Source organism: Heptranchias perlo, chromosome 21 (assembly GCF_035084215.1).
Source record: "Heptranchias perlo isolate sHepPer1 chromosome 21, sHepPer1.hap1, whole genome shotgun sequence".
NCBI classification, from domain to species: Eukaryota; Metazoa; Chordata; class Chondrichthyes; order Hexanchiformes; family Hexanchidae; genus Heptranchias; species Heptranchias perlo.
The window spans coordinates 7,959,030-7,982,655 of record NC_090345.1 but is presented as its reverse complement, the minus strand read 5'-3'; the positions used below and the strand labels follow the sequence as shown (position 1 = coordinate 7,982,655).

The 23,626-nt window shown below is 43.4% G+C and overlaps 1 protein-coding gene across 5 annotated transcripts in view; it reads left to right on the top strand.

The window, feature by feature from the left end:
- Positions 1-23,626, top strand: part of LOC137339947 (ectonucleoside triphosphate diphosphohydrolase 4-like) — a 77,545-nt gene that overhangs the window by 46,728 nt on the left and 7,191 nt on the right. For 3 of the 5 annotated variants that reach the window (XR_010966647.1, XR_010966645.1, XR_010966644.1), the window contains exons 9-14: positions 663-829; positions 1,993-2,317; positions 4,760-4,845; positions 7,651-7,812; positions 8,421-8,823; positions 17,147-19,599. Coding sequence is in view for 1 of the 5 variants with exons in the window: in XM_068002046.1 (XP_067858147.1) it covers positions 663-829; positions 1,993-2,317; positions 4,760-4,845; positions 7,651-7,812; positions 8,421-8,628 (948 nt within the window). In the remaining 4 variants the exon portion in view is untranslated. Of the gene's footprint in view, positions 1-662; positions 830-1,992; positions 2,318-4,759; positions 4,846-7,650; positions 7,813-8,420; positions 15,366-17,146; positions 20,337-23,626 lie in introns of those variants that run through there. The other 2 variants (XR_010966643.1, XM_068002046.1) reach the window with 2 other exon arrangements.

Genomic DNA, 23,626 nt, shown 5'->3' with positions numbered 1-23,626 from the left:
AAATGCTGGCCTTGCCAGTGACGCCCACATCCCATGAATGAACAAAAAAAAAGTAGCAGTACTGGCTGAGGAACTGAGAGATGCAAAACTGAGGTGCTACATCGCCACCACTGGCAGGTGGGTGTAATTACAGTGTGACAAGTTTACATAGGCAGTTTCCAGTATAAATGTGAACATAAGAATTTATAATGGAAAATGTTGATAAGAATTGTGAGGAGAATTTTTAATATTATAGATGCTGAGCATTTTTTTTAAAAAGTGAATCGATCCTTTAAAAAGAGTAGCGATCAAAGCACAATGTGGGGTGACCTTTACTCTGCTTCAGGTGGGGAGTTACTCATGCTGGCGCTGGGTGCAAAGATTGGAAAATCGTTCCATTCTCAGCACTGACGGACTTCAGCTTTGAGAGCAAAGTTTATCCAAAACATAAAGGGGAAAGAAAATATTTGCAGTCACTTATTTCTTAAATTTCTTTTGGCTTTTTTTTGTAGGGAAGGAGGTGGGAATATTTCTGTCTTTTGGAAGGGGAACAAATATTCAAGCGATTTTCTTTGTTCATCCTGAGGTTTCTGTCACAATGCACTAAACTAACTTTCTGTCACAATGCACTAAACTAACTTTTAAAATTTCATTCTGGCTAAACTGCAGGTTTGTCATTGCAGGAAGAAGCTGCTAAAAATGTATTGGCTGAATTCAACCTTGGCTGTGACGTCCAGCATACTGAGCACGTGTACAAGGTCTATGTAACTACCTTTCTGGGATTCGGTGGGAATTATGCACGGCAACGCTATGAAGATCTAATTTTTAATAATACCACGACTACAAACAGGTATGTTACACAGCGATAGCACCGGTCGTCTGTCGGAGGCCTGTGATTGGACCCCAAGCTCATTGAGGAGAGCACTCTTGCAATGGCTCAACATACAGACCATGAAGGTCTAAGTTAGCTGACTTCAGCTGGGATGACAGTCAGCATGTTATCACTGGTCTCAGTGCCCCTTGTTTAGGAAGGGGAGAATCACACCGGGCTTCCTGCACCTGATCCCTATCCCGCAATCCTTGCTGTGAATGCATGTGTAGCCAGCGGGTGAGCTGTGATGCCCTTTGCAGTCAAATAGTCACTGTCCGTGCTCACACATGATTCAATGTCTACTTGGTTGGAGTACTAGAGGGCAACTAGCAAGTGTGGAGCCGTTCCCCAGCTAAGAGAGGTGGAGCAGAAGATGAGAGAAAATGGGCCGGAATATACAGAAACCGGTAAAAACCCCATTGAAAAGTGGAGTGACATTTTTGTCACATTTCGCTCAAGGTGGAAAAAAGGAGCTGCAGCATCTTTCACACACTCAGGATATCCCAATACTGTTGTTAGTAGATGGGAGAATATACTCTGACTTACAGATGCCTATGATAAATCTGCACTATGTTACGTAAATAGTATTTAAATTTGATGTCCACTCCCCGAAAATATCAATTTCAGCAAAATTCTGTTGTTTCAGTGCAAGTATTTATCGTATAATTGTATATTTTGAAATTGACACCACATTGCGCACTTCAGCGCTGAGTTATTGGCTCTTCTTTGCAAATGATGTATGGAGTAACAGGAAACACGTTACTGGTGGGGATCTAATCGAGGGGATCAGAGGGTTTATGTACAGAATAATGGATATCTGGGATGAGGTACAGACTGGGATCTAATCGAGGGATTCAGGGGGTTTATATGTATAGAATAATGGATACATGTGAGTCATTACAAAGCAGCAATGTAATTAAAGTTCAGAAGGCTTGTGTTTATTAATGGTTACCTGCGTGTCACAAGGACAAGCTTTAAAACTGATTCCAAAAATTGAGTTTAAAAAAAAAGTAGGAAATAAAGGTGAATTTGAAATTTAGATGGGTGCTATTTTTGAGATACAGTCTGAATGCAACAAATGAAAGGGGAAGGAAACTCGCTGGAAACTCTTTGGAGCTTAAAGCTATTGTCTTTTCTTGCAGATTGCTTGGACAGCGTATGGGCATGGGTGCAGAGGCCCCCTACCTCGATCCCTGCTTGTCTGTTGAAACAGCCGACATCATTCAGAAGGATGGTCAGACATTGCATTTGAAAGGAGCCGGGAACTTTGACGAGTGTTGCAAGCAAATAAAACCATTCCTGAACAAAGGGACTGAGACTAACGCATCCCTCAATGGGGCTTATCAGTCACCCATTGACTTCTATAACAGCGAATTCTATGGATTCTCTGAGTTTTACTATTGTACTGAAGACGTGTTGCGCATGGGAGGTCAATATGATGCTGTCAAGTACATCAAAGCAGCCAGGGTATGGAAACATTGTACTTTTATAGTGATTTTTATAAATTCCAACACTTCCCTTGACCAGCAAAGGCTGACATTTCATAGCTTGATCCATTTTAGCTCATCCATCCAGGAAGACCCTGCAATTTCTTTTTCTTCTCCCCCTCCTACCCCCTGCCATCATGGTAGCCAGTGATTCTGGGATTGTTGCTTCTATAGCTCTATCCAGAACTCCATTCTAGTCCATGTATTGATCTCTCCTTGTGTGATATCAGTCCTAAATTTGCCTTTTACTAATTTAAATCCATGTCACCTTGGCCTACTGTCACAGTTTAGTTTGATGCAATGTTCTGGATCTACCTTTTCTATGCCATTTAAAGGACAAACACATTTATATAGTCCTCGGGATATCCCGAAGTGTTTCACAACTAATGGAGTACTTTCTGAAGTGCAGTGAATGTTACGTAGGCAAATGTGGGAGCCAAAAATGCACACAGTGCAATTCCACAAACAATAAATGAATGAATGACCAGCCCATCTGTTTTTGGTGGTGTTGGCTGAGGGAGGAATGTTGGCCAGGATGTTGGGGGACACCTAGAGTTCTACGAGTGACTTGGAAATTTACCATTTTGCATGCCTCTTATAAGATCACCTCTCAGTTGCCTCTTTGCAAGTCTAAAAAGTCCTATTTCCTCTTGATACCCAAGTGTTCTCATTCTAAGGATCTCTTCAGAATCACTTCCAAGGCTTGAATGTCTCGCTTGTGTCTTGGTGACCAGAACTGGACACCGGACACGAGTTGTGGTCCGACTAAAGCAGTATACAGTTTGAGTATAACTTTCCCTGACTTGTATTCTACGATTGTGGTTCAGCATTCTACTTGCCTTGTTTGCTGCTTCGGAGTGATTGGACATGTTGCCCGTCTAATCTATTAAAACCCAGTGGTCTCTTTCAACTTCATCCTTCTTCCACGTTTACCTGTGGAAGACTGCCACTTATATTAGAATCGTGTCGGCATCACAGATAATGGCAGTAACCCTAGTTCAAAGTTGTGGCTGCTCTTAGTTGGCCAACCTTACACCCTCTGTAAACTTGAGCTCATCCAAAACTCTGCTGCCCGTATCCTAACTCGCACCAAGGCCCATTCACCCATCACCCCCTGTGCTCGCTGACCTACATTGGCTTCCGGTCCGGCAACGCCTCGATTTTAACATTCTCATTCTTGTTTTCAAATCCCTCCATGGCCTCCCCCTCCCTATCTCTGTAACCTCCTCCAGCCCTACAACCCTTCGAGATCTCTGCGCTCTTCCAATTCTGGCCTCTTGCGCATCCCTGATTTTCATCGCTCCACCATTGGCGGCCGTGCCTTCAGCTGCCTAGGCCCTAAGCTCTGGAATTCCTTCCCTACGCCCCTCTACCTCACTCTCCTCCTTTAAGACTCTCCTTTAAATCCTCCTTCTTTGTCCAAGCTTTTGGTCACCTGCCCTAATATCTCCTTATGTGGCTTGGTGTCAGAATTGTTTGATAATTGCTCCTGTGAAGTGCCTTGGGACATTTTACTACATTAAAGGTGCTATATAAATGCAAGTTGTTGTCTCTGAATAGGATCTCCATGGTCTTCTACATAGCAACAGTGACAAGGTATGAAAGAAACATTTGACTTTCTGAACACTCTCCCACACATGATAGAATTGTGATGTGTGATGGAGAGTATACAAAGGCACTGTCAGTGAAAAAGTAAGATCCTTCAACCAAACTCAAACTCACAGGGTGACCGAGCTTTTCTGCAATTCCTGTCGAAGTCCTTCAACACCAGCTTCAGAATAGTGTTTTTAGAAATTCCATCCCCTCCGCCCAACCATCTGCGAACAAACACTGCTGCACAACCTGCAGTGACGAGAGTGGGACAGTCTGTGAATAGTCGGCAGGAGGTCAGTTGATCAGAGTGACAGTGTCAGGTTCAAATAAGAAGGCAGAGAGCGAAGTTCGGGGCCTTCAACCACAGGGAATGGGGAGAGAGGGAGCATCCACGTTGCTGGCAGACTTTTTTTTTTCTTCGAATGTGAATGACACCGGCAAGGCATTTATTATCTGAGACTTGTTATTGTTTTAGCAACAGAATGGCTTCAGAGGGAATTAAAAGTCTGGAACTGGCATGGATGCACCATTTGGGTTTTTAACTACAATTCAGCAGCCCAAATCACCAGAATTCAATTTCACATTTGAGTAAAGAGGGGAATAGTAAAGCGACTTTCAGATTTTAACATTGCAACTGTAAATGCAATCTGTTGTACAGCAACTTTGGATAGGAACAGGAGTAGGCCATTCACCCCTTCGATGTATAGTTGTGCATTATTCTCTGTGCGAGCCTGATAAGAGTGTGTTCCAAGACAAGTTTTTGTGGTAGCTGTGTGCCTTTTAAAGCTTTAAAACTGATTTCATTCCATCCCAACGTTTTTTTTAATAGGATTACTGCGCTACCAAATGGACAACATTAAAAGAGCGGTTTGATTTCAATCTGTTTTCGTCTCACGCTGACCTTCACAGATTGAGGTAAGTGTGCCAGAGACTTATCTTAAAGCAGCAGAAGCTTGAGCATGGGCAGATTCACATAAATCTCTGCCCAAGTAAACTTCCAAGGACTGTGCTTAATGTGTGTGCATCAGTGTAATATTGACTGAGCCGCTGCATAGAGTGCATCTCACGTGACAAAGGCAACTGTTTCCAGGGAGTTTGTTGAGGGTCAGGGAACAATCAGGTAATTCCTGAATTTGGGGTGGGGTGGGTGGGGGGAGCAGAGGAGAACATAACCCATGCTATAAGCATGTTCTCTCCTCCTCCACTGTGTTTGCCCCAAGCTTCACATATGAGGGGAAGGGAAGAGAGGAAAACGGGTTTTGTTTTTCGGAAGGAAGATGAAGCTGTCTCACCCGGCAATAAACCATTCATTCCCATGTCGGCTGTTTGGAGAGAGCTGTTGACAGATTGTGGAGTAGGCCACAGGCTGTCCTGTGCTCACAGCTGATGGACGCTGTTTAGTAGCAAGATGCTTATGGTTAGACTGTCCAGATTTAGAGCAGGCCATCTAGAAATTTCTAAAATGTAAACCTGACACAAAAATCTAGATTTTGAAATACAAGTTTATCTTTTTTTTTACACGTGAATACGATCTGGTGATGTTATTTCATGTGAAGGTTTTCAGTGAATTTTCAACAGGATAGAAAACATCAGAATTCAAGCTGTGATCCAACATGGAAGGGTGCAGAGGTCGATCTAGTCACCAGATCCAGATGGTATGCAACACGGAATACTGAGGGGAGAGAGAGCGGCAGGGCACGAACTATAATTTTCCCAAGAATCTTTGGAGCAAAATTTGTGCTCACCATGTGGCGTTGTTGGGGGGGGGGGCAACAAAGCAAAGTTAAACTGACAGCCCTGTGCCCAGGAAATCTCTGTTCAAACTTCAATATCAGGAGAAAACCGACTGTCCTCTCTGCTAGTGCTAAACAAAAAATGTGTAACTTTCCCAAGCAGTACGATGGAGCTGAGGTGGAGGTGGTGTGTCATCCAAGCTGTGTAAGGCCATGCCCTAAGGCTGCTCTCCAACCACATTCAATCTGCCAGCATTAACTAGCTGATCAGTGACTATTTTTTCCATGATCTTGAACAGAGATAAGTACATCTGTGCTATCAGGGAGATAAATTTTAGAGCTTTTTTTTTCCCCCCCCCTTAAACATTATATAGTTATACAGGTGTTTTCACATTGACACAAAGCAGCTGCAGGCTCAAAAATAGTAGTAGAACTCAGGAATCAGGCTGGCAGTCTAACTCCTGTCCGTGCTCTCTGCTGACGTTAAAGGTTAGTCAGCTGGGAGCAGAGCTTCTTGCCTGCTGTCCAAGAATGCGTGTGCTGAGCTCAGAGTGCGACCTGCAACAAGGTGCGGTCGTGAGTTTAACTTAGGTCTACCGTCTGAACGTTGCACTCTACACGTAACAGTCTGACAATATAACGACATCCTTAATTGCATTCAGTGTAACTACACAGTGGCTTTCATAGAATCGGCTTAAGGTGGCCTTTCAATCGTGCACTGGTCTCCTGGGAAAAGTCCCCTTCCTTTAGTTCCCAGACTATGACGGTGGTGCTTGTCTGGATATTTGTACAGTTCCTTTCCTGGTTATGTTGTGTCTGTTAAATAAGCTTGCTGTTTTTTTTGGAGTTTTAGAGGCCTGATTTTACTTATTTGCTGTTTTGTTTTGCAAACGTACTGTATGCTTCTACCAAATCTGTTATTAATTGATCTTTAAAACTCAAAACTAAAAGGATGCGGGTTGAAGGTTTGTGTCCAAGATTCTTCATGCTGCTTTCCTGATCTCAGCCTGTCTGCATAGTGAATTATCTAGAAAAGGGTCGGGAGACTCTTCACAGGGTGGGTAAATGCAGATACTTTTACACATGTCGCCTGGGACACAAGGTTGTGAGACTGGTTCAAGAACCACATCAAGACGATGCATAAGCCAGGATACAGCTGTAATTCTACGCTGTCGGAGGTGCCGTCCTATGGATGAGACTTTAAACTGAGGTCCTGTCCTCCTGTTTAGGTTAAAAGATCGCAAGGCACTAATGAAGAAATGCAAGGAGTTCTTCCAGTGTCCTAGCACCCATCACCCCTGCGCTCGCTGACCTACATTGACTCCTGGTCCAGCAATGCCTCAATTTTAAAATTCTCATCTTTGCTTTCAAATCCCTCCATGGCCTCACCCCTCCCTATCTCTGTAATCTCCTCCAGCCCTCGCCCCTCCCTTTCTCTCTAACCTCGCCCCTCCCTATCTCTGTAATCTCCCTCGAGATCTCTGCGCTCCTCCAGTTCTGGGCTCTTGCGCATCACTGATCTTCATCGCTCCACCATTGGCGGCCGTGCCTTCGGCTGCCTAGGCTCTAAGCTCTGGAATTCCCTCCCTAAACCTCTCTGCCTCTCTACCTCTCTCTGCTCCTTTGAGATGCTCCTATAAACCTACCTCTAGGAACATAGGAATATAGTAACAGGTGTAGGCCATTTAGCCCCTCGAGCCCGCTCCGCCATTTGATAAGATCATGGCTGATCTGTGATCTAACTCCATATACCTGCCTTTGGCCCATATCCCTTAATACCTTTGGTTGCCAAAAAGCTGACCAAGCTTTTGGTCACCTGTCCTAATATCTCCTTATGTGACACAGTCTCCAATTCTGTTTGATCGCTCCTGTGAAGTGCCTTGGGACATTTTACTACCTTAAAGGCGTGATATAAATGCAAGTTGTTGTTAGGAGAGTGTATGGCTTATTGCGGCAGTTCATTGACTGTTCTCCTCTAACCTTGCAGATATCAGTGTTTTAAGTCTGCGTGGATGCATGAGGTATTGCACAGCGGTTTTAACTTTCCAGCCGACTATTCCAATCTGAAGACAGCCCAGCTGGTCTACGACAAGGAAATACAATGGACGCTGGGAGCAATTCTTTATAAAACCCGTTTTCTACCTCTTAGGTACGTTGCCTTATATCAACGAAAGAAAGTTTGGTGAAATTGAGGGGGATTTTGAGAAGTTTGTCCTTGAGAATCAAAATGCTACATTTTGAGCATGCTGTGACATATTATACATCAGAGTATCCATGGGGGGAATTTTCACCTTCACTGCTTGAGTGATTAACTGGTGAAGCCAATCGCCCACCCTTTATAGAACCCGCCTGATTTTAATGATCAGCTCCACCAATTTAACACCCAAGTGGTGTAGGTGAAAATTACCCCCTGTATCTGTATCTATATCTCTCTCAACTCCCCATATTCAACAAAATCTCTCTTGCCCTCTGTCTGTATCTTGCTACATCTTGCATGCTCTCTATCTCTTTCTCTCTCTTCCCCTCACCCGACTCTTTCACCCTCTCTCCCGGTCTTTGCCCTTCCTCTCTGCCTCCTATCCCTTCCCCTCTGCCCCCTGTCCCTTCCCCTCTGCCCCCTGTCCCTTCCCCTCTGTCCTGTTGTACAGAATGTTGCTGGGCAAAGGGAAAAATTCACAGGGTTCAGTAGAAAATGATTATTTAGATTTTTTTCCTCTCCCCTCTCGCTCTCTCTCTCTCTCCGTGAAACAATGACAGGGACCTCCGGCAAGAAATCGTCAAGGTGAATCATTCCAGCTGGCAGCGTGTCTCGTTCGTCTACAACCACTACCTGTTCTTTGCCTGTTTCTTTGTGGTTCTGCTGGCCATCGTCCTGTACGTCCTGCGACTGCAGCGGATTCACAGGAGAACGCAGCGGGAGCTGCTCTGGTTGGAGGAGGGCGCCTTGTCGACCGAAGGGCATTGACATGCGACACAGCAGAGAGGGGGCCAATCGTTCAAGGCAGAGAGAGGGGGGGGTGCTACGGAATCTGATGCTCCGGAATCACGGATCGGGCTGCGAACGACGGGAAACATTCCAACGTCCTCTTCAGCGTATTCCAGGTCAAACTTTACGTGAACCCTGGGTTTTTTTTGGGCACAAGCCTTTTGGATACCTCAGGTATTTATGTTTAATCTGGAATCTGTTCCTCCCATTGGACAGCTTACCTGTTCTTGCTCCTGCTCTAACCCTCCGTCTCTTTTTTTTGAAGTCAGCTAGCAGCCAATGCAATAATGTATATTTATTTTTACACCAGTGCATGGTTTCAGGGTGCTAAGTTATACATTTGAGGTTCTGATGACTGGTATAAATCACTGGGGCTTTATTCATCATCTGTGTTCTCCTCCAACACCCATAATGCCACAGGGCAGAGACAAGACACCATTTGGAAGATATTGAAATCTGTTTATTTGGTGTTCCCTTCTACTGCAGCCCAAAAATCTGCTCTCCCAGCATTTGCTCAGTACTGCACTGGAATGTCAGCCTAGATTATATCTCTGGAACGGGGCTTGAACCCACGACCTTCTGACTCAGCAGTGAGTTATACCAACTGAGCCAAGCTCACATTGCCAGTGTTATCTAACATCCAATCTAAGAGAGAACATGCTTACAGCTACAATGATGAAGCCACTTAACATGGATAAAAGGTAGTTACAGCTCAGAGAGTAAAAGCGACAGAATGGTCTTCCGTCATTTGGGATCGGTGATCACTAAAGCCACTGATTTGTGGGTTTTCATGGGGGAGAAAAGGACAGAATTGAGGAAGATGATCCCCAAACTACTGGTGAAAATCCATGAAACCACCAGAATTTGGCCCATTCAATTACCATAAAACAGTGGTCTTGTTGGTCATGATTCATTTTCATAGAAATGCTTCAATCTGGAACCTCAAAAATCAGGGCCAATTATTAACACTGTAACATAGAGAAACAATGCATGAGTTGGAAAATGGTGCAGAACTAGAATTTACTTATGTCTCAGGGCATTTACATTTGCAGTTGATCCTTGCTATGTTTCTGCAGTGAAGTGAGGAACTTGGGTTCGGGAGCGGAGTGTAATTCAAGGGCCCAAGCTTCAGCTGCCATCTCTCCGTCACTGCCACAGTAACAGATGAGATGTAGAGGAACTCATGTTGGGGAGGGGCTTGGGCTCGATGCCTCAACGCTCTGTCCAAGTCTCACAGGCAGGGGCCTTCACAGCATGAATTATTACCAGCTGTTCCTTGAAATTTGAAAAATGTAGCACGGCACTTTCCTTTAAACTACTGCCATGTCATTCATGGAAATCATTCTGACACACGTAAGCACAGTCTTGCAGTGCGGTTATCACAGCCTGACAGAGAGGTTGTGCATTGTTTTTCTTTTCAATTATTTCTCCCACTTCAGGCTCAGAATGTCACATCACAGAAGCTCCTGTTACTTTGAAACTTCCTGTGATAGAATGGGAAGAGCTTCACTGATACAGGACTCCATTGTTTTGATTTGAACCCTGGTGTGTGTGTGAGCTGAGATAAAGCTGTACACTTAAGATTGCTAATGCTGCTAAATTGTGGGTATTTTTCTTTAAAGCAATAGACTTTTTTTTTTAAAAAAGAAAAGTTACATTTAAACAAATGATAATTAAAAGTTTGTCTTTTGTTTTTACAAGATGTTTTAAATTTGGGAGAGTGGGTGGTACAGAATATTTTCTAAGTCTGGCTGCAGCCCAAGTTGATGGGATGAAGGCCTTTGTTCTGTCGGCTCGGATGTGAAGTGAGTTTCGGGCAGTTGCAATCCAACTGTGATGGGTTGATGTGTCCACAGCACAAAACACAAGTCCTCAGGACGTCCCAAAGCACTGCACAGAAATATGAAGTGCTATTGAAATGTAGTCACTGTTGGAATGTAGGAAATATGTTATATTAGTGCAATATGGGGAGCTGTTTTAAGGTTGAGGTTGAAGCATATTCTTGCCTTTGTCCTACATCTAATTCCTGTTACACCTGACCTGAGAGTACTTGATGTGCACTCTGGTTGGAAAAATGTTCCAACCCATAGTACAGACATCCCTCAGCTGGACGAATACGATTCTTTGCCACCGTTCTCGCTACTAGGGTAATTGTGACCTGGAACTCACCACCATCCTTCCACAATCTGGCTTGCCACGTGCCATTTCCCCACTTCTAATTACAATCTAACATTCAGCCCATCAAGCCCGCTCCATGCAGAGACTCTGTATGAATATTCTATCATGGGCTCTTCCTTTCCCACCTGTTGATTCCCATACTGGGGACACCATAAAGGAAATTTTCCACCTTGGCACTCCTGGTGTATAGTTCTGCACCATGTGAATGCACAGCAAGAATTTTGTACAACCCCAGCCTGTGATTTTCCTTCCATAATCGTGGGTTGGTGATGTATAATTTCCCAGCACGTGTTTCCAGCAGGCGCAGTTCCATGCTGGGAGCACCAAAGTAGAATATCTCCCATTATACTTCTTCCTTGGCGGATCCCAAGGCACTCTTTCGAAGAAGAGCAGGGGAGTTCTCCCTGGTGTCCCAGCTAATATTTATCCCTCAATCAACAATTTAAAAAAAGATTATCTCATTGCTGTTTGTGGGACCTTGCTGTGCACAAATTGGCTGCCATGTTTCCTACATTACAACAGTGACTACTCGTCAAAAGTACTTCATTGGCTGTAAAGTGCTTTGGTACGTCCTGAGGTCATGAAAGGCTCTGTATAAATTCAAGTCTTTCTATAGCTGGCACCGTGCAGCGTGACATCCTGTGACAAACCTTGTGAATTCCGCACACCGAGTGTCGTGTGATTTGCAGCCTGAATGCTGCATGTTGCATTAAAAAGCAACAGAAATGGTGAAAATGTTAATTTACCACAGGAACATGGCTGGTGACTGACATATTCTGTTGTCTAAGACAGTGTGCCAGCTGTCACTGAGACTTGAACCTTGACCTCCTTACTGTGTACAGTACTAAGGGACAGGATTCCTTTTGTTCTTAAAAGAAAATAAAAATCCCTCCCCCACTTCTACACAGCGAGTCATTATGATCTGGCATGCACTGTCTGAAAGGGCGGTGGAAGCAGATTCAACAGTAACTTTCAAAAGGAAATTAGAAATATTCTTGAAAAGGAAAAATGTTGTTACAAATAGTCCAGCTGATGTTTAAAGCTAGAGTGCGATTCCCATTAGTGGCCTCTGAGCACCCCTCTCAGTGCATGCCCTGTGCATTGAACCACTGTACCCAACAAGCTGTTGTTAACGTTGCGTTATCTCCCATTTTTGTGCTGCTCAGTGTAATTGTGTCTGCCGAAAGTGTTCCACTATCTCGACTTCTGTGAATCTGACTGTGTGCTAACTTCCATCAGTCCGTATAGAAGAAATCCCAAGTATATTTCAGCAGCTATTTGATGGTGTAGTTTGCATTCAGCTAACAAATTACGTGAGAAACATTTTCTCCTTGCTGGATGAGCAAGCAAAAGAGGGTTTCCAGAATTGAGCAGGAAATTTTTTTTATATATATATATAAATAAATAAAATCACCCCTAGCAATAATTTGATGTTGAACCCATGCAAGAAACCATATGGAAGGATAGAATGGAAATAGACTGCATCACTTTTAACTTGTGTGAATACGTGACATACTCCCACTTTGATCAAATCGCAATCCTTGCAGCTTATGGGACTTGTGGGTTCAAGCCCCACTGCAGAGACTTGAGCACATAATCTAGACTGACACACATCGTGCAGTACCGAGGGAGTGCTGCACTGTTGGAGGTGCCGTCTTTCGGATGAGAAGTTAAACCGAGGCCCCGGTATTCGGCCAACATTTATCCCTCAACCAGCATCACTTAAAAACAGATTATCTGATCATTACCTCATTGCTGTTTATGGGACCTTGCTGTGCCCAAATTGGCTGCTGCGATTCCTACATTACAACAGTGGCTGCAGTTCAAAAAGTACTTCATTGGCTGTAAAGCGCTTTGGGACGACCTGAGGTCGTGAAAGGTGCTCTATAAATGCAAGTCATTCTTTCTTATGTAAGGTAAAACTAGTTTTCTAACGCACTCCACACTGGCAAGGTACCAGTAACGAATAGAAATGTCTGTACCGGCCTTTGTTCTCGCTATGGACAGGCTGAGCTCTTGGGCTCCACATACAGTACACTAACTGCATCTGCTGATGTCAATGGAGTATTAAAAATGGTTTAGTGCAAAAGTGGATGAAGGTTGCTGCAGTGTGATGGTTTGTTCATATTTTCTTCTACACTTCCCTGGATGGAGTTAAATTATTTCCCTAATTGCTTTTAAGTCAGCAGCATTTGTAGTGTTTTCTCCTCCAACAGTACTACTGTGAAGCCTGCCTGAAAGTGTACTTTAAAAAAAAAAAATATTTTTATAGTTACATTTTTCTCCATTGATATTTTGTTCAATAATTGGGAAGGGGGAAACAGTGGAGACATAGGAGCCCTGTGGCTGCTCACTCTCCCCCAAGTCGGAGGCGTAGGAGTGACATCAACTGAGCTTGGCTCCGAGTTTTTCTCCCTCCCCCACAACATTCCAGTGGGAAAACATCTTGCTCTTTTCTTCCCCCATATGTCGATTGACCTCAAGAGCTCACCACACTTTAGAGAACATCCTCGTCCTGCTAATCTGTGTCGCAGCAACATTATACTCTTATCAAATGACCCAAATACGGTTTTTAGATTCAGCCTGTGCAAACTAGTGGAAGGAATTGTAGAGTAGGGGTGGTTTTGGAAGCCAGTTGAGACTTGCAGACCACAGACCTGCTAGGGTTCAAATGAATGCAATTCGGAGACTTCCTTTTTGGCTCTGTTGATAAACGGACTGCCAGGCATGGTACTGAGTTGTACGGACCAGGAAGGTCCAATGTGTTGAGTCAGATGGGGCAGAATTTGGGAACACTGTAATTGGGCTTAGATCCCCAGCACTGGTGGGGTGGAGGGGTGGAAAATCGGCCTGGTAACTGCTGGCTATGCAGTAATCAGCTGAGATGCCCTGCACCTTTCAATGGCTACTGCCCAGACTCACCATGAAGAATGTCCATTTGTATGAGACGTATTCAGCATCTATGGAACCATACCCCAAGCAAGAGGGAGTATCTGCAGGAGAGGAAATAAAATTTGTTGGGGGTGGGGGAAAGTAATCTTGAACTTGATTTTTTTTTAACCCTGTTATTCCCATTTTTGTACTCACCATTGCAAACCACTGAAATTAACACGGTGGGGTCTCCAGGCTGCAGACTTCTCCATGGACATGATCATTGCTCACGTTGGTTCTTTACTGGCTAACAATAGACAATCTTGAAGTGTGGTTCTAAAGTCTAATCTTCCTTTTTTGTAGCATAAATCACTCTACTACCATTACATTTGTTATGTAACAGCCTGAATGAGCTAGCAGTACCAACCATTGAGTTCTGTTGATGGTCAAGTTTGGAGTTAAAACTCAAGACCTTCTCAATGGGAGCCTTGTATGTTAGCACAAGAGCTACTGAACTGCCAATGGTGGACTATGTTGGCAAATGCTGTAGGGGCGACCACTGTGCCACTTCTTTGAACCCAAAATGTTGCTGGGTACTATCCTACCTCCACTGAAGCTAGAACTATATTGTTCTACTGCAGGCAAACAACCACCCAACAGCACCTGAAAACGTGAGAGAAGGATAAAATGCAAATACTGATGTTTCTTCGTGTATTCGCTGTGTATATTAGGGTATCAGTTAGATACAAGTGAGTCCAATCAACTGGTACACGTATGAGATTTTAACTTGTGTCTTCAGTCTAACTCATTACACGTATCCCAGCAGTATTCAGTGCTGTTTTCTATCTGTAACAGAGCCATTGTAAAAAAAAAATCAGTGATTTCCTTTAATTGTACAAGAATTATATGTGCATAGTCTACAAAGGGGGTTAATGAAAAATATTCAAAACTTGAAGCTCATCATATAATGTATTTATTATACAAACAATGCATTTTCTTTGATGACTTCTGTCTGTGCTGGTATTCCTCCCCAGTCTATCATGATTCCTTAGTGTCGGCCTGATGCTTTCAGTCCTCCTAGTTGATAGGACCAAGACTTGTATCTAATGATTACTGTCCCTATCCCCAACAGTTAAGAGACAAGCAGCCGCTGTCTTGTAACATTTGAGAACACTCTTGTCACTATTGGTAGTCACAAACCAATAGAGAATGAAGTTCATTGATCACCTAAAATATTTCCAACTAATTTTAAGCTCGAACAAAGTTTTAAGCTTGAACTCAGTTCATTTGTAAACATGTTGCAGGTTAATCAATATCCAATACCAGGGCCAGTACAAAGTATTTCCATTCAGAGCATTGCTTTCAGGGGTCTTTATATCACTTGGCTAACCACAATGTAAGCCATGATTTAACATTCACTATCCAAAGTTTCCGAATGATTGTCCTACCTCTATTGAGTCTTGAGGCTGGTTCATTCCTATGTTACCTGTTAAAGCACAGCTGGTAGTGTGTTTGTGTTCATTCAGTTCATTGATATTTTCAAATCATGTCCTTCTGTCTAGTATTAATTGCTCCCTTGGGCCTGATTTACTGTAGAGTCTATTTAATGATGTACATTTGTATTGAATTTTAAACAAAAAAATACAAAATAAAGTTCCAGATTAGCATTTGTTTGTTCCAGCACAATGGCACACCATTATGATTCAGTAGAAATGTTCTCTTTTGGAAAAAAAAATGAAGGGCGTAACCCCACAGAAATAAGTAAGATGAAAGATTTCCACGTCCAACACTATGTAAATAAAATCATACAGCACAGGAGGCCATTCAGCCCATCGTGCCTGTGCCGGCTCTTTGAAAGAGCTAACCTATTAGTCCCACTTCCCCCGTTCTTTCCTGCATATTTTTCCTTTTCAACGATATATCCACTTCCCCTTTGAAAGTTACTATCGAATCTGCTTCAGCCACCCTTTCAGGCAATGCATTCCAGATCATAACAATTCACTGCTTAAACAAAATTCTCATGTCCCCTCTGTGTCTTTTGTCAATTATCTTAAATCTGTGTCCTACAGACTCTCCTGCCCAGTGGAAACAGTTTCTCCTTATTTACTCTGTTAAAACCATTAATAATTTTGAGCATCTCTATTAAATCTATTTAATATTAAATCTTAACCTTCTCTGCTCTAAGGAGAACAATCCCAGCTTCTCTAGTCTCTCCCCATAACTGAAGTATGCAACCATAGAATTCCATTTTTAACCAAAACTATTTTATACAAAAAAGGAACATTGAATATTAATTAAATTTGTTGCAGCAGAGAAAACCAAAACCCAGTGCGTCATTGGATTTGGTACTTAACTATCACCATGACTGTCAGAGAATTCATCACTCTTGGATGGATAGCTTCCATTGACTACCATAATAATAAAAAAAACTGGAAAGTATAAGCAAGGTGATGGATAAATAACAAAAGTAGTGGTTAGGTGACACCAAGCTTAGGTTTTGAAACCTGTAGTGGCTGCAGTGAGCCATTCTATTGCAGTCCTGGAAAATAATGAGTTAATTCCAATTTAATTTGAGTTTAAATAGATTTATCGCCTTTAACCTTATTGTAATCCTCCTTGATAATCAGCTGAAGGATCGCATTATTAGTAAACCAGAACTGCCTGCTCTTACTTTAAAAAAAAATGTTGTGGGAATAAACATGCACCTGAACCACTGGACAGAGCCCTGGATTAACATCTCACCAGACTGCAGTATCCCTTGCAATGCAGCACGCCCTCATTATGACACTAGCAGCAGTCTGGATCCTGACGCAGAGGCGAGACCGTTAACATGTGATGCACAAAATCATAAATTGACAAATCTGGTAAAGTACATTACAAGATATTTTGCAAAGATGGGACAACGCCCCTTTAAGAATATTTACACACCAACCTCTCACTCTTATTGTGTGTCTATTTTTCCCTGTGCATTTCATGTTAGTTTCTGAACTGCGTCAGTACTGAGCAGATTCAAATAAGCACTGCTGCTATTGGTTCAGCAGCTGTTTAATTTCTGTTTAGGTTAGGCGTTATACACTGAATTGAATTATTCTCATTAGAGAAGGAAGCCAACTGTCTCATGCATTTTTCATTCGCAAACCCTGTCTGCTCTGCCTTTAAAGCTTCCTCTAAAACTGCAACATTCACCCACTGATCATTAAAATGTAATTTCATGTGATCAAATTTTAAGCCCTCCTGTCGGTTGATATTTCTATCAAATGGGTACACAGTCTACTGATAATTCAAAGTCCTTTTTTGCACTAAAAAATTGAATTATCCAATAAAGCAACGTAAATAACATATCAAAGTGGGAACATAGTGCTAAAAAAATTTGAATTAAGCAACTTTGACTTAAGAAGAGTAGACTGTATCTGTTAAAAATGAAGAGCTGTCTTGTTTTCCCTTCCAGTTTTCTCCACCTGTCTCCTGAAGGTGATGACTCACGACCTCCAGCCCGTCGTTCTCACTGGAGACTTCAACTGCATCATTGATGCAACTGGACGATCCAGCAGTGTCGAGGGAATACTGGACACCAAGTCCAAACTCTGATGGAAGCGGTGAAAGACGCAAAGCTTCGCAATGTCTTCAGCAACCCTGCAGACAGAGTGCCGCAGAGGTACACCTGGTCCGGGCCAGACGGGTCTGTCCATTCGATAGACTTCCTATTTGTGTTCCCAACCCAGTGGGGGAGGGGGGGGGTTGGTGGTCGATGTCAGGGAGGAACTGCGAGAGGTGAAGGGCCTGCAAGATCATCTCCCAGTCCAGAGTCCGCTCTGTGGAGCAGGACGAGAAATGCTCACACTGCGTCTTCCAGAAGCCGCACAGGGAGACTTCTGATCTTAAGCCTGAAGGAGGAAGACGGATCGTTGACTTCTTCGTAGGCAGACATACTGAGGATCAGCAAGTCCTTTTATGCCAGGCTGTATGATACGAAGCCCACATACAGCACGGTCTCCCAATCCTTCCTGTGCTCTATCACGGAGGTCTCAGAGGACAGCGAACAGGATCGGCCACTCATTTTGGACTAGTTGACAAAGGCCGTCCGGTCCTTCAAGAAGAGCAGAATTCCCAGAAGCGACAGCTTACCGGTTGAGTTGTACTCGGCCCTGTGGGACTGGATAGGCCCAGACCCACTGGAAGTGTACGGGGGTATGCTTCTGGCAGGCAGCATGTCAGAGTCCATGAGGAAAAGAATCATCGCCCTCATCTACAAGGGGAAGAGGGAAGCAAACAGAAATCGGCAACCCATTTCCTTACTAAATGTCAACTACAAGATTCTGTCTATGGTCATCGCCAACAGACTCAAGTCTGCGCTGGAGCTGGTGATCCACCCTGGTCAGACTTGTACTGTACCCGGCAGGGAGATCTCTAATTGCCTTGCACTACTCAGGGATACAATAGAATTAGACAGTGAGAATCAGAAGGCTATTCCTCTGAGGGTCTTCACTTCTGTCCTGCACTGACTTTCCAGCAGGGATCACAGGACAATGATGTCTAGGCTGTTTCTTCCCCCCCCCCCCCCACCCACCCCAGTCCAGGCACAAGGGACAATTATAACACCCCCATCAGCACCATGGCTGAGATCAGCTAATTCAACTTTTACCATGTATTGGATCTGGGGCCCTTTCTATTCTCTATGGCTGAGTTCCACTCTGGATAGTAAGTACTCTCACAAACTGAGTCTCAGAAGGAGCTTCCTGTTTTTTTTTCTAATTTAAAAAAAATCATTCACTATTACTCTGATACATAATAGAAGAAGGGAACTTACATTTAAGTGGCTCCCTTCACATCCTCGTGTCATCCCATGAATTACAGCCAATGACTTACTTTTGAAGCATACTCAATTGTTATGTAGTCAAACATGTCAGCCAATGTGTGCTCAACACCCAGTTTCCGCATCACGCACGCCCAGGTCAAGTACAGCACTGAGAAAAGCTCGCTCTACTCTGCCCCCTCCCCAACTACACAACTGTGATGTTTATCCAATTCCCCACTTCACCCTCCTCTGCCCCCTCGGAGTGAGATTGCCAAATCTGGGATGGTTTTGTCGCTGTGGGTGCATGTCTGTATTTGTCTGGAATTGGGATGAGACTGTCCAGACCACTTTCACACAACAGGGCCCAGATGCGGAAAGGACACACCCGGTTCACAAGATAGATACAGATGAGGAAGGCCATTTGTCCCATCCTAGCTCATTCATCCAAAACGACCTTCCAATTCCTCCGTCACCCGACCCAACCATATCTTAAATAATTTCAGGCTCCAATCATCACCTCCTAGTGATGGCATGACAGAGATGAAGTTAATATATGTGAAATCATGTGTACAAACCCATTCCTTGCCATGATGGATCACAGTGCCATTGTGCTACACCATGGCCATTTTCAATTAGAATTCAAGGTTTCTTTGTGTTCATCACTGATCAATGTCAATGCTGGGGAATGGGACACATTACTGTTAACATCTAGTGTCCAAGTAATTCCAAATACAGACATGGTTTAGAACTCCCTACAACCTCAGCTATGAATCGTACCCCAAACCTCAGAAGAATAGTTCTCGAGCTGTACCAGACATCAGTGTTTCCACATCAGCCATCCTTTTAGTGAGGTTGTCCATTTGCTCCTGTAACAGTGACCACTCTTCAAAGTAATTCATTGTATTTGATGTGTTTGGAGACATTTCTGAGACACGTGACAAGGGCCTGCATGAATGCAAATCTTCTTTCTTGCCAATGGTGCTGAATCATTTGAAGTCTGTAGCCAACCTGCCTGGGGACATCTCCACTTCACTTCACTTAGAATCCCGACAAAAATAACAGAAAAATCCATCGGTCTTGGCTGGACCTGAACCCAGATCCCAGAGGTAAGAGAATAACGCGTTCTAATCCACCGTGTCACCCAGCTCCCAACCCAACACACTTGATCAAGTACAAAAACAAAAGACATTACTTACAATGCACTTGGGTTTCTAAGCTGTTCATTTACTCAAGACAGAACATAGCGAGCTCTACAAAAAGAGAGAACTTAGAAGCTAAAGTAAAGTGGTTGGTTCGTAACTGGGCAAACTATGGTCAATGCCCGTGCCCACTTAAGGCACTTCAAAGGCGCATCTCCAAATCAATGGAAAAATAAATACTTATGATTGCCACAATCTTTATAACTGCTCTGAATAAGTTCCTTTTGGGGATAATTTTTTTAAAATTCATTCTTGAGATATGGGTGTCGCTAGCAAGGCTGGCATTTATTGCCTGTCCCTTGTTACCCCTCGAGAAGGTGGTGGTGATGAGCCGCCTTCTTGAACCGCTGCAGTCCGAGTGGCGAAGGTGCTCCCACAGTGCTGTTAGGTAGGGAGTTCCAGGATTTTGACCCAGCAACAATGAAGGAACAGCCAATATATGCCCAAGTCAGGCTGATGTGTGACTTGGAAGGGAACCTGGAGGTGATGTTGCTGCCCTTGTCCTTCTAGGTGGTGGAGGTTGTGGATTTGAGAAGTGCTTGTGGAACTTGAATCCTCTTAGCTCACTGACACCTCAGGGCTCCTTTTCATTTTAATGAAAATAACATGAAAATGAGAAACAAATTTTCTAGAAATATATAACCATTTTTGTTTAAGTAAAAGGGCCTTTGAAGTATCTAACTTCTGTTAAGTTGACAGTATCTATGTTTCCACTTAATGTGCTTCACGATTCGCCATGTTAGGGTGTGCGGATGGGAAACACCTACAATTTTTTTTTTATTCGTTCATGGGATGTGGGCGTCGCTGGCGAGGTCGGCATTTATTGCCCACGAGAAGGTGGTGGTGAGCCGCCTTCTTGAACCGCTGCAGTCCGTGTGGTGACGGTTCTCCCACAGTGCTGTTAGGCTTATTATGACTTTTCGTAGCGAGATTTTACAACTGAATGGCTTGCTAGGCCATTTCAGAGGGCAATTAAGAATCAACCACTGCTTCTCCCCTCAATTTTCTCCCTATCCTAGAATCATACACCACAGGAGGAGGCCATTCGGCCCATCGTGCCTATGCCGGCTCTTTGAAAGAGCTATCCAATTAATCCCATACCCCTGCTCTGTCCCCATAGCCCTGCATTTTTTTGAAAGTTACTACTGAATCTGCTTCCACCACCCTTTCAGGCAGTGCATTCCAAATCATAACAACTCGCTGCATAAAAAAAAATTCTCCTCATCCCCCCTCTGGTTCTTTTGCCAATTATCTTAAATCTGTGACTCTCCTGCCAGTAGAAACAGTTTCTCCTTATTTACTCCATCAAAATCATTCGTAATTTTGAACACCTCTATTAAATCTTCCCTTAACCTTCTCTGCTCCCAGGAGAACAATCCCAGCTCCTCCAGTCTCTCCACATACCTGAGGTCCCTCATCCCTGGTATCATTCTGCCAAATCTCCTCTGCACCCTCTCAGAGGCCTTGACATCCCTCCTAAAATGTGTGGTGCCCAGGATTGGACACAATACTCCAAGCTGGGGCCTAACCAGTGATTTATAAAGAAAGGTTAATACAATTTCCTCTCTTGGAGGTGCTGATTTTTTTTTTTTTTGAGAGAGACGGCTTCACAGGTGCCAGAGTCCTCAAACACTCATCCAAGTTGCCGTTTCTCATGTGTGTCAACCTGGATGGTGAGTGTTGGCAAGCTATTAAATCATGGAAGGCATCACAGCTGACCCCAATCACATCAAACACATGCACTTTCCAGCGAAAATCACTGGGTAGCTATTAAGAGCAGGAAACTTACTCCATTTCCCCCCTCCCTCGCCCAGGAACACCGAGAGTAATGCAAGGTCAGCAGACGCAGGTAATAATACTGCTCCCATGGAGGGCTGCTACATACCATGGGATAAGTGATCAACTGGTCCAGTCCGATCCACTGTGAATGGATCCAGCAGTTCAGTGGGCGAAAGGGCAACCAGTGACAGACAGAAGTGTGCGGACTCCAAGAACAGAAATGTAAGCAAGTCAACAAGGGCTTTTTTTAAAAAAAACTTTGTAGGAACACATTACAGCTCCATCTGTTTTACTAAAGAAATGGATCTTCTTAAAAGGGCAGCGACTTTGTGGAAAAAGTTTTGCCGAACATCTCATTGTCAAGGACTGCGGAGAGTTATGCCCATTGTCTAAAATTATGTTACTATGCTGCTTCCAATTAGTACTATTGTAATAAAAAATAACACAAAGCTGTTCAGCTCTTCTCCCTACCCAAAGACAATGTCCCTTTAAGGAGTATATTAATGAGAATACAACCAGAAATTCCTCCAAGCGAATGTTTTCAAAAATACATTCAGGGTGAACACAAAATAATTAACACTGGGATCCAAACAGGGTCAACAAATTTGCTGTTTAACAGCCGTTACTGCCATAGGAAGTGATGAGGGAGGGCATCTTCATTTTATTTACCCCTAAAAATTGAATTTAAAAGGATTGCATATGTTTATAAACTGCATTAAAACATGAAGCATTTAGCAACAAGAATACTAGGTAGAATAGTAAGAAACCCTCGCAAAGCAGAGTTCGGGTTGGTATATTGCTTTCAACTCAAAACAAGTACAATATTCCCCACCTTTCTATTAAGTGGGGGGGCATCTCTATAGAAAAAAAAGTGGCAACTAATTTTAGTTTGAGGAAGGGATGGGGGAAGGACAATATTAGGGGGATTATAGTTGGCGCCAATGCTCCTGGGGTAATGGGGGAAGGAGGGGGGGGGCGCATTACCGAGCAAACAGAGATGCTGACTTAAGCGACTATTAAGTCACCATATCTGAGCAACAGTCAATATATTCAGGGGAGAGAAAATTGGAAGGTGGGGCATGAGAGGAAAAATGACAAACATTTTTTTTGATGAAGGAGGCAGATACCAATATCAATAGGGCACCTTAAGGGGTGAAGATAGTGTCACCTTAAATCAGGCAAGATACTTCCTGGTATAACAACTCCCCCACTTAAGATTTAACTTACAGTGCTGAAAGGGCAGGAGCACTTAAGATACTCTCAAGTCCATTTATGGATCCCACATTGTGACTGGTCAGGGCCTTTAAATAGACTACAAAAATATATATCCACACACACACACAGCTCTTAAATGAATCTGTAATATCTTGCCTGCAGAAGGTGCTTTTGCTGTCTTAAGCACCATCAGTCATATCTTTAAAAAAAATTCTCAAGTATTATCAGCTCATACTTCTGCTATCATACAATTCACACCTTTGCTAAAAAAAAATAAAACTATTGAATTCCAAGTTAGAAAAATCCATCTAATAACAGTTACTTCCACACCCAAGGCCCTATTTTGGATTCATAAATATGCTAGTGGATCTCCTGTGGCATTGCTCACTGTGAATTGAGAGATGTGGGTTGGGGGGGGGGGGTGAATTAATTCGGGACTTGATCTGCTGCCCCCTCGTAACTTCGGACTGAAAGCCCCGTTTAATTCGAGGAAATTCAATCCCAAGATGCGAGTTCACATTGTGCTATATGTAAGAATGAAGAGGGATCAGAAGCAGCTGGTGCATTTTCCATGGGATTGCCTCAGGGTAGTCTGGGGTCTGGTGGTGATGTTCCCTTTAAGGCCAGTGCTCAAGTGCTCCCTGTGGGGAAGTGGTCTAAATAGGCACATCATGAGGTCGTTTAGAGGTTACAGGGTGTTTCTTAGATTGGCTCCACTCCTAGACAATGAAATATTCTGATTGATAGTTATGTGGAGAGACTGGAGAAGCTGGGATTGTTCTCCTTAGAGCAGAGAAGGTTAAGGGGAGATTTAATAGAGGTGTTCAAAATTATGAGGGGTTTTGATAGAGTAAATATGGAGAAACTGTTTCCACTGGCAGGAGGGTCGGTAACCAGAGGACACAGATTTAAGATAATTGGCAAAAGAACCAGAGGTGAG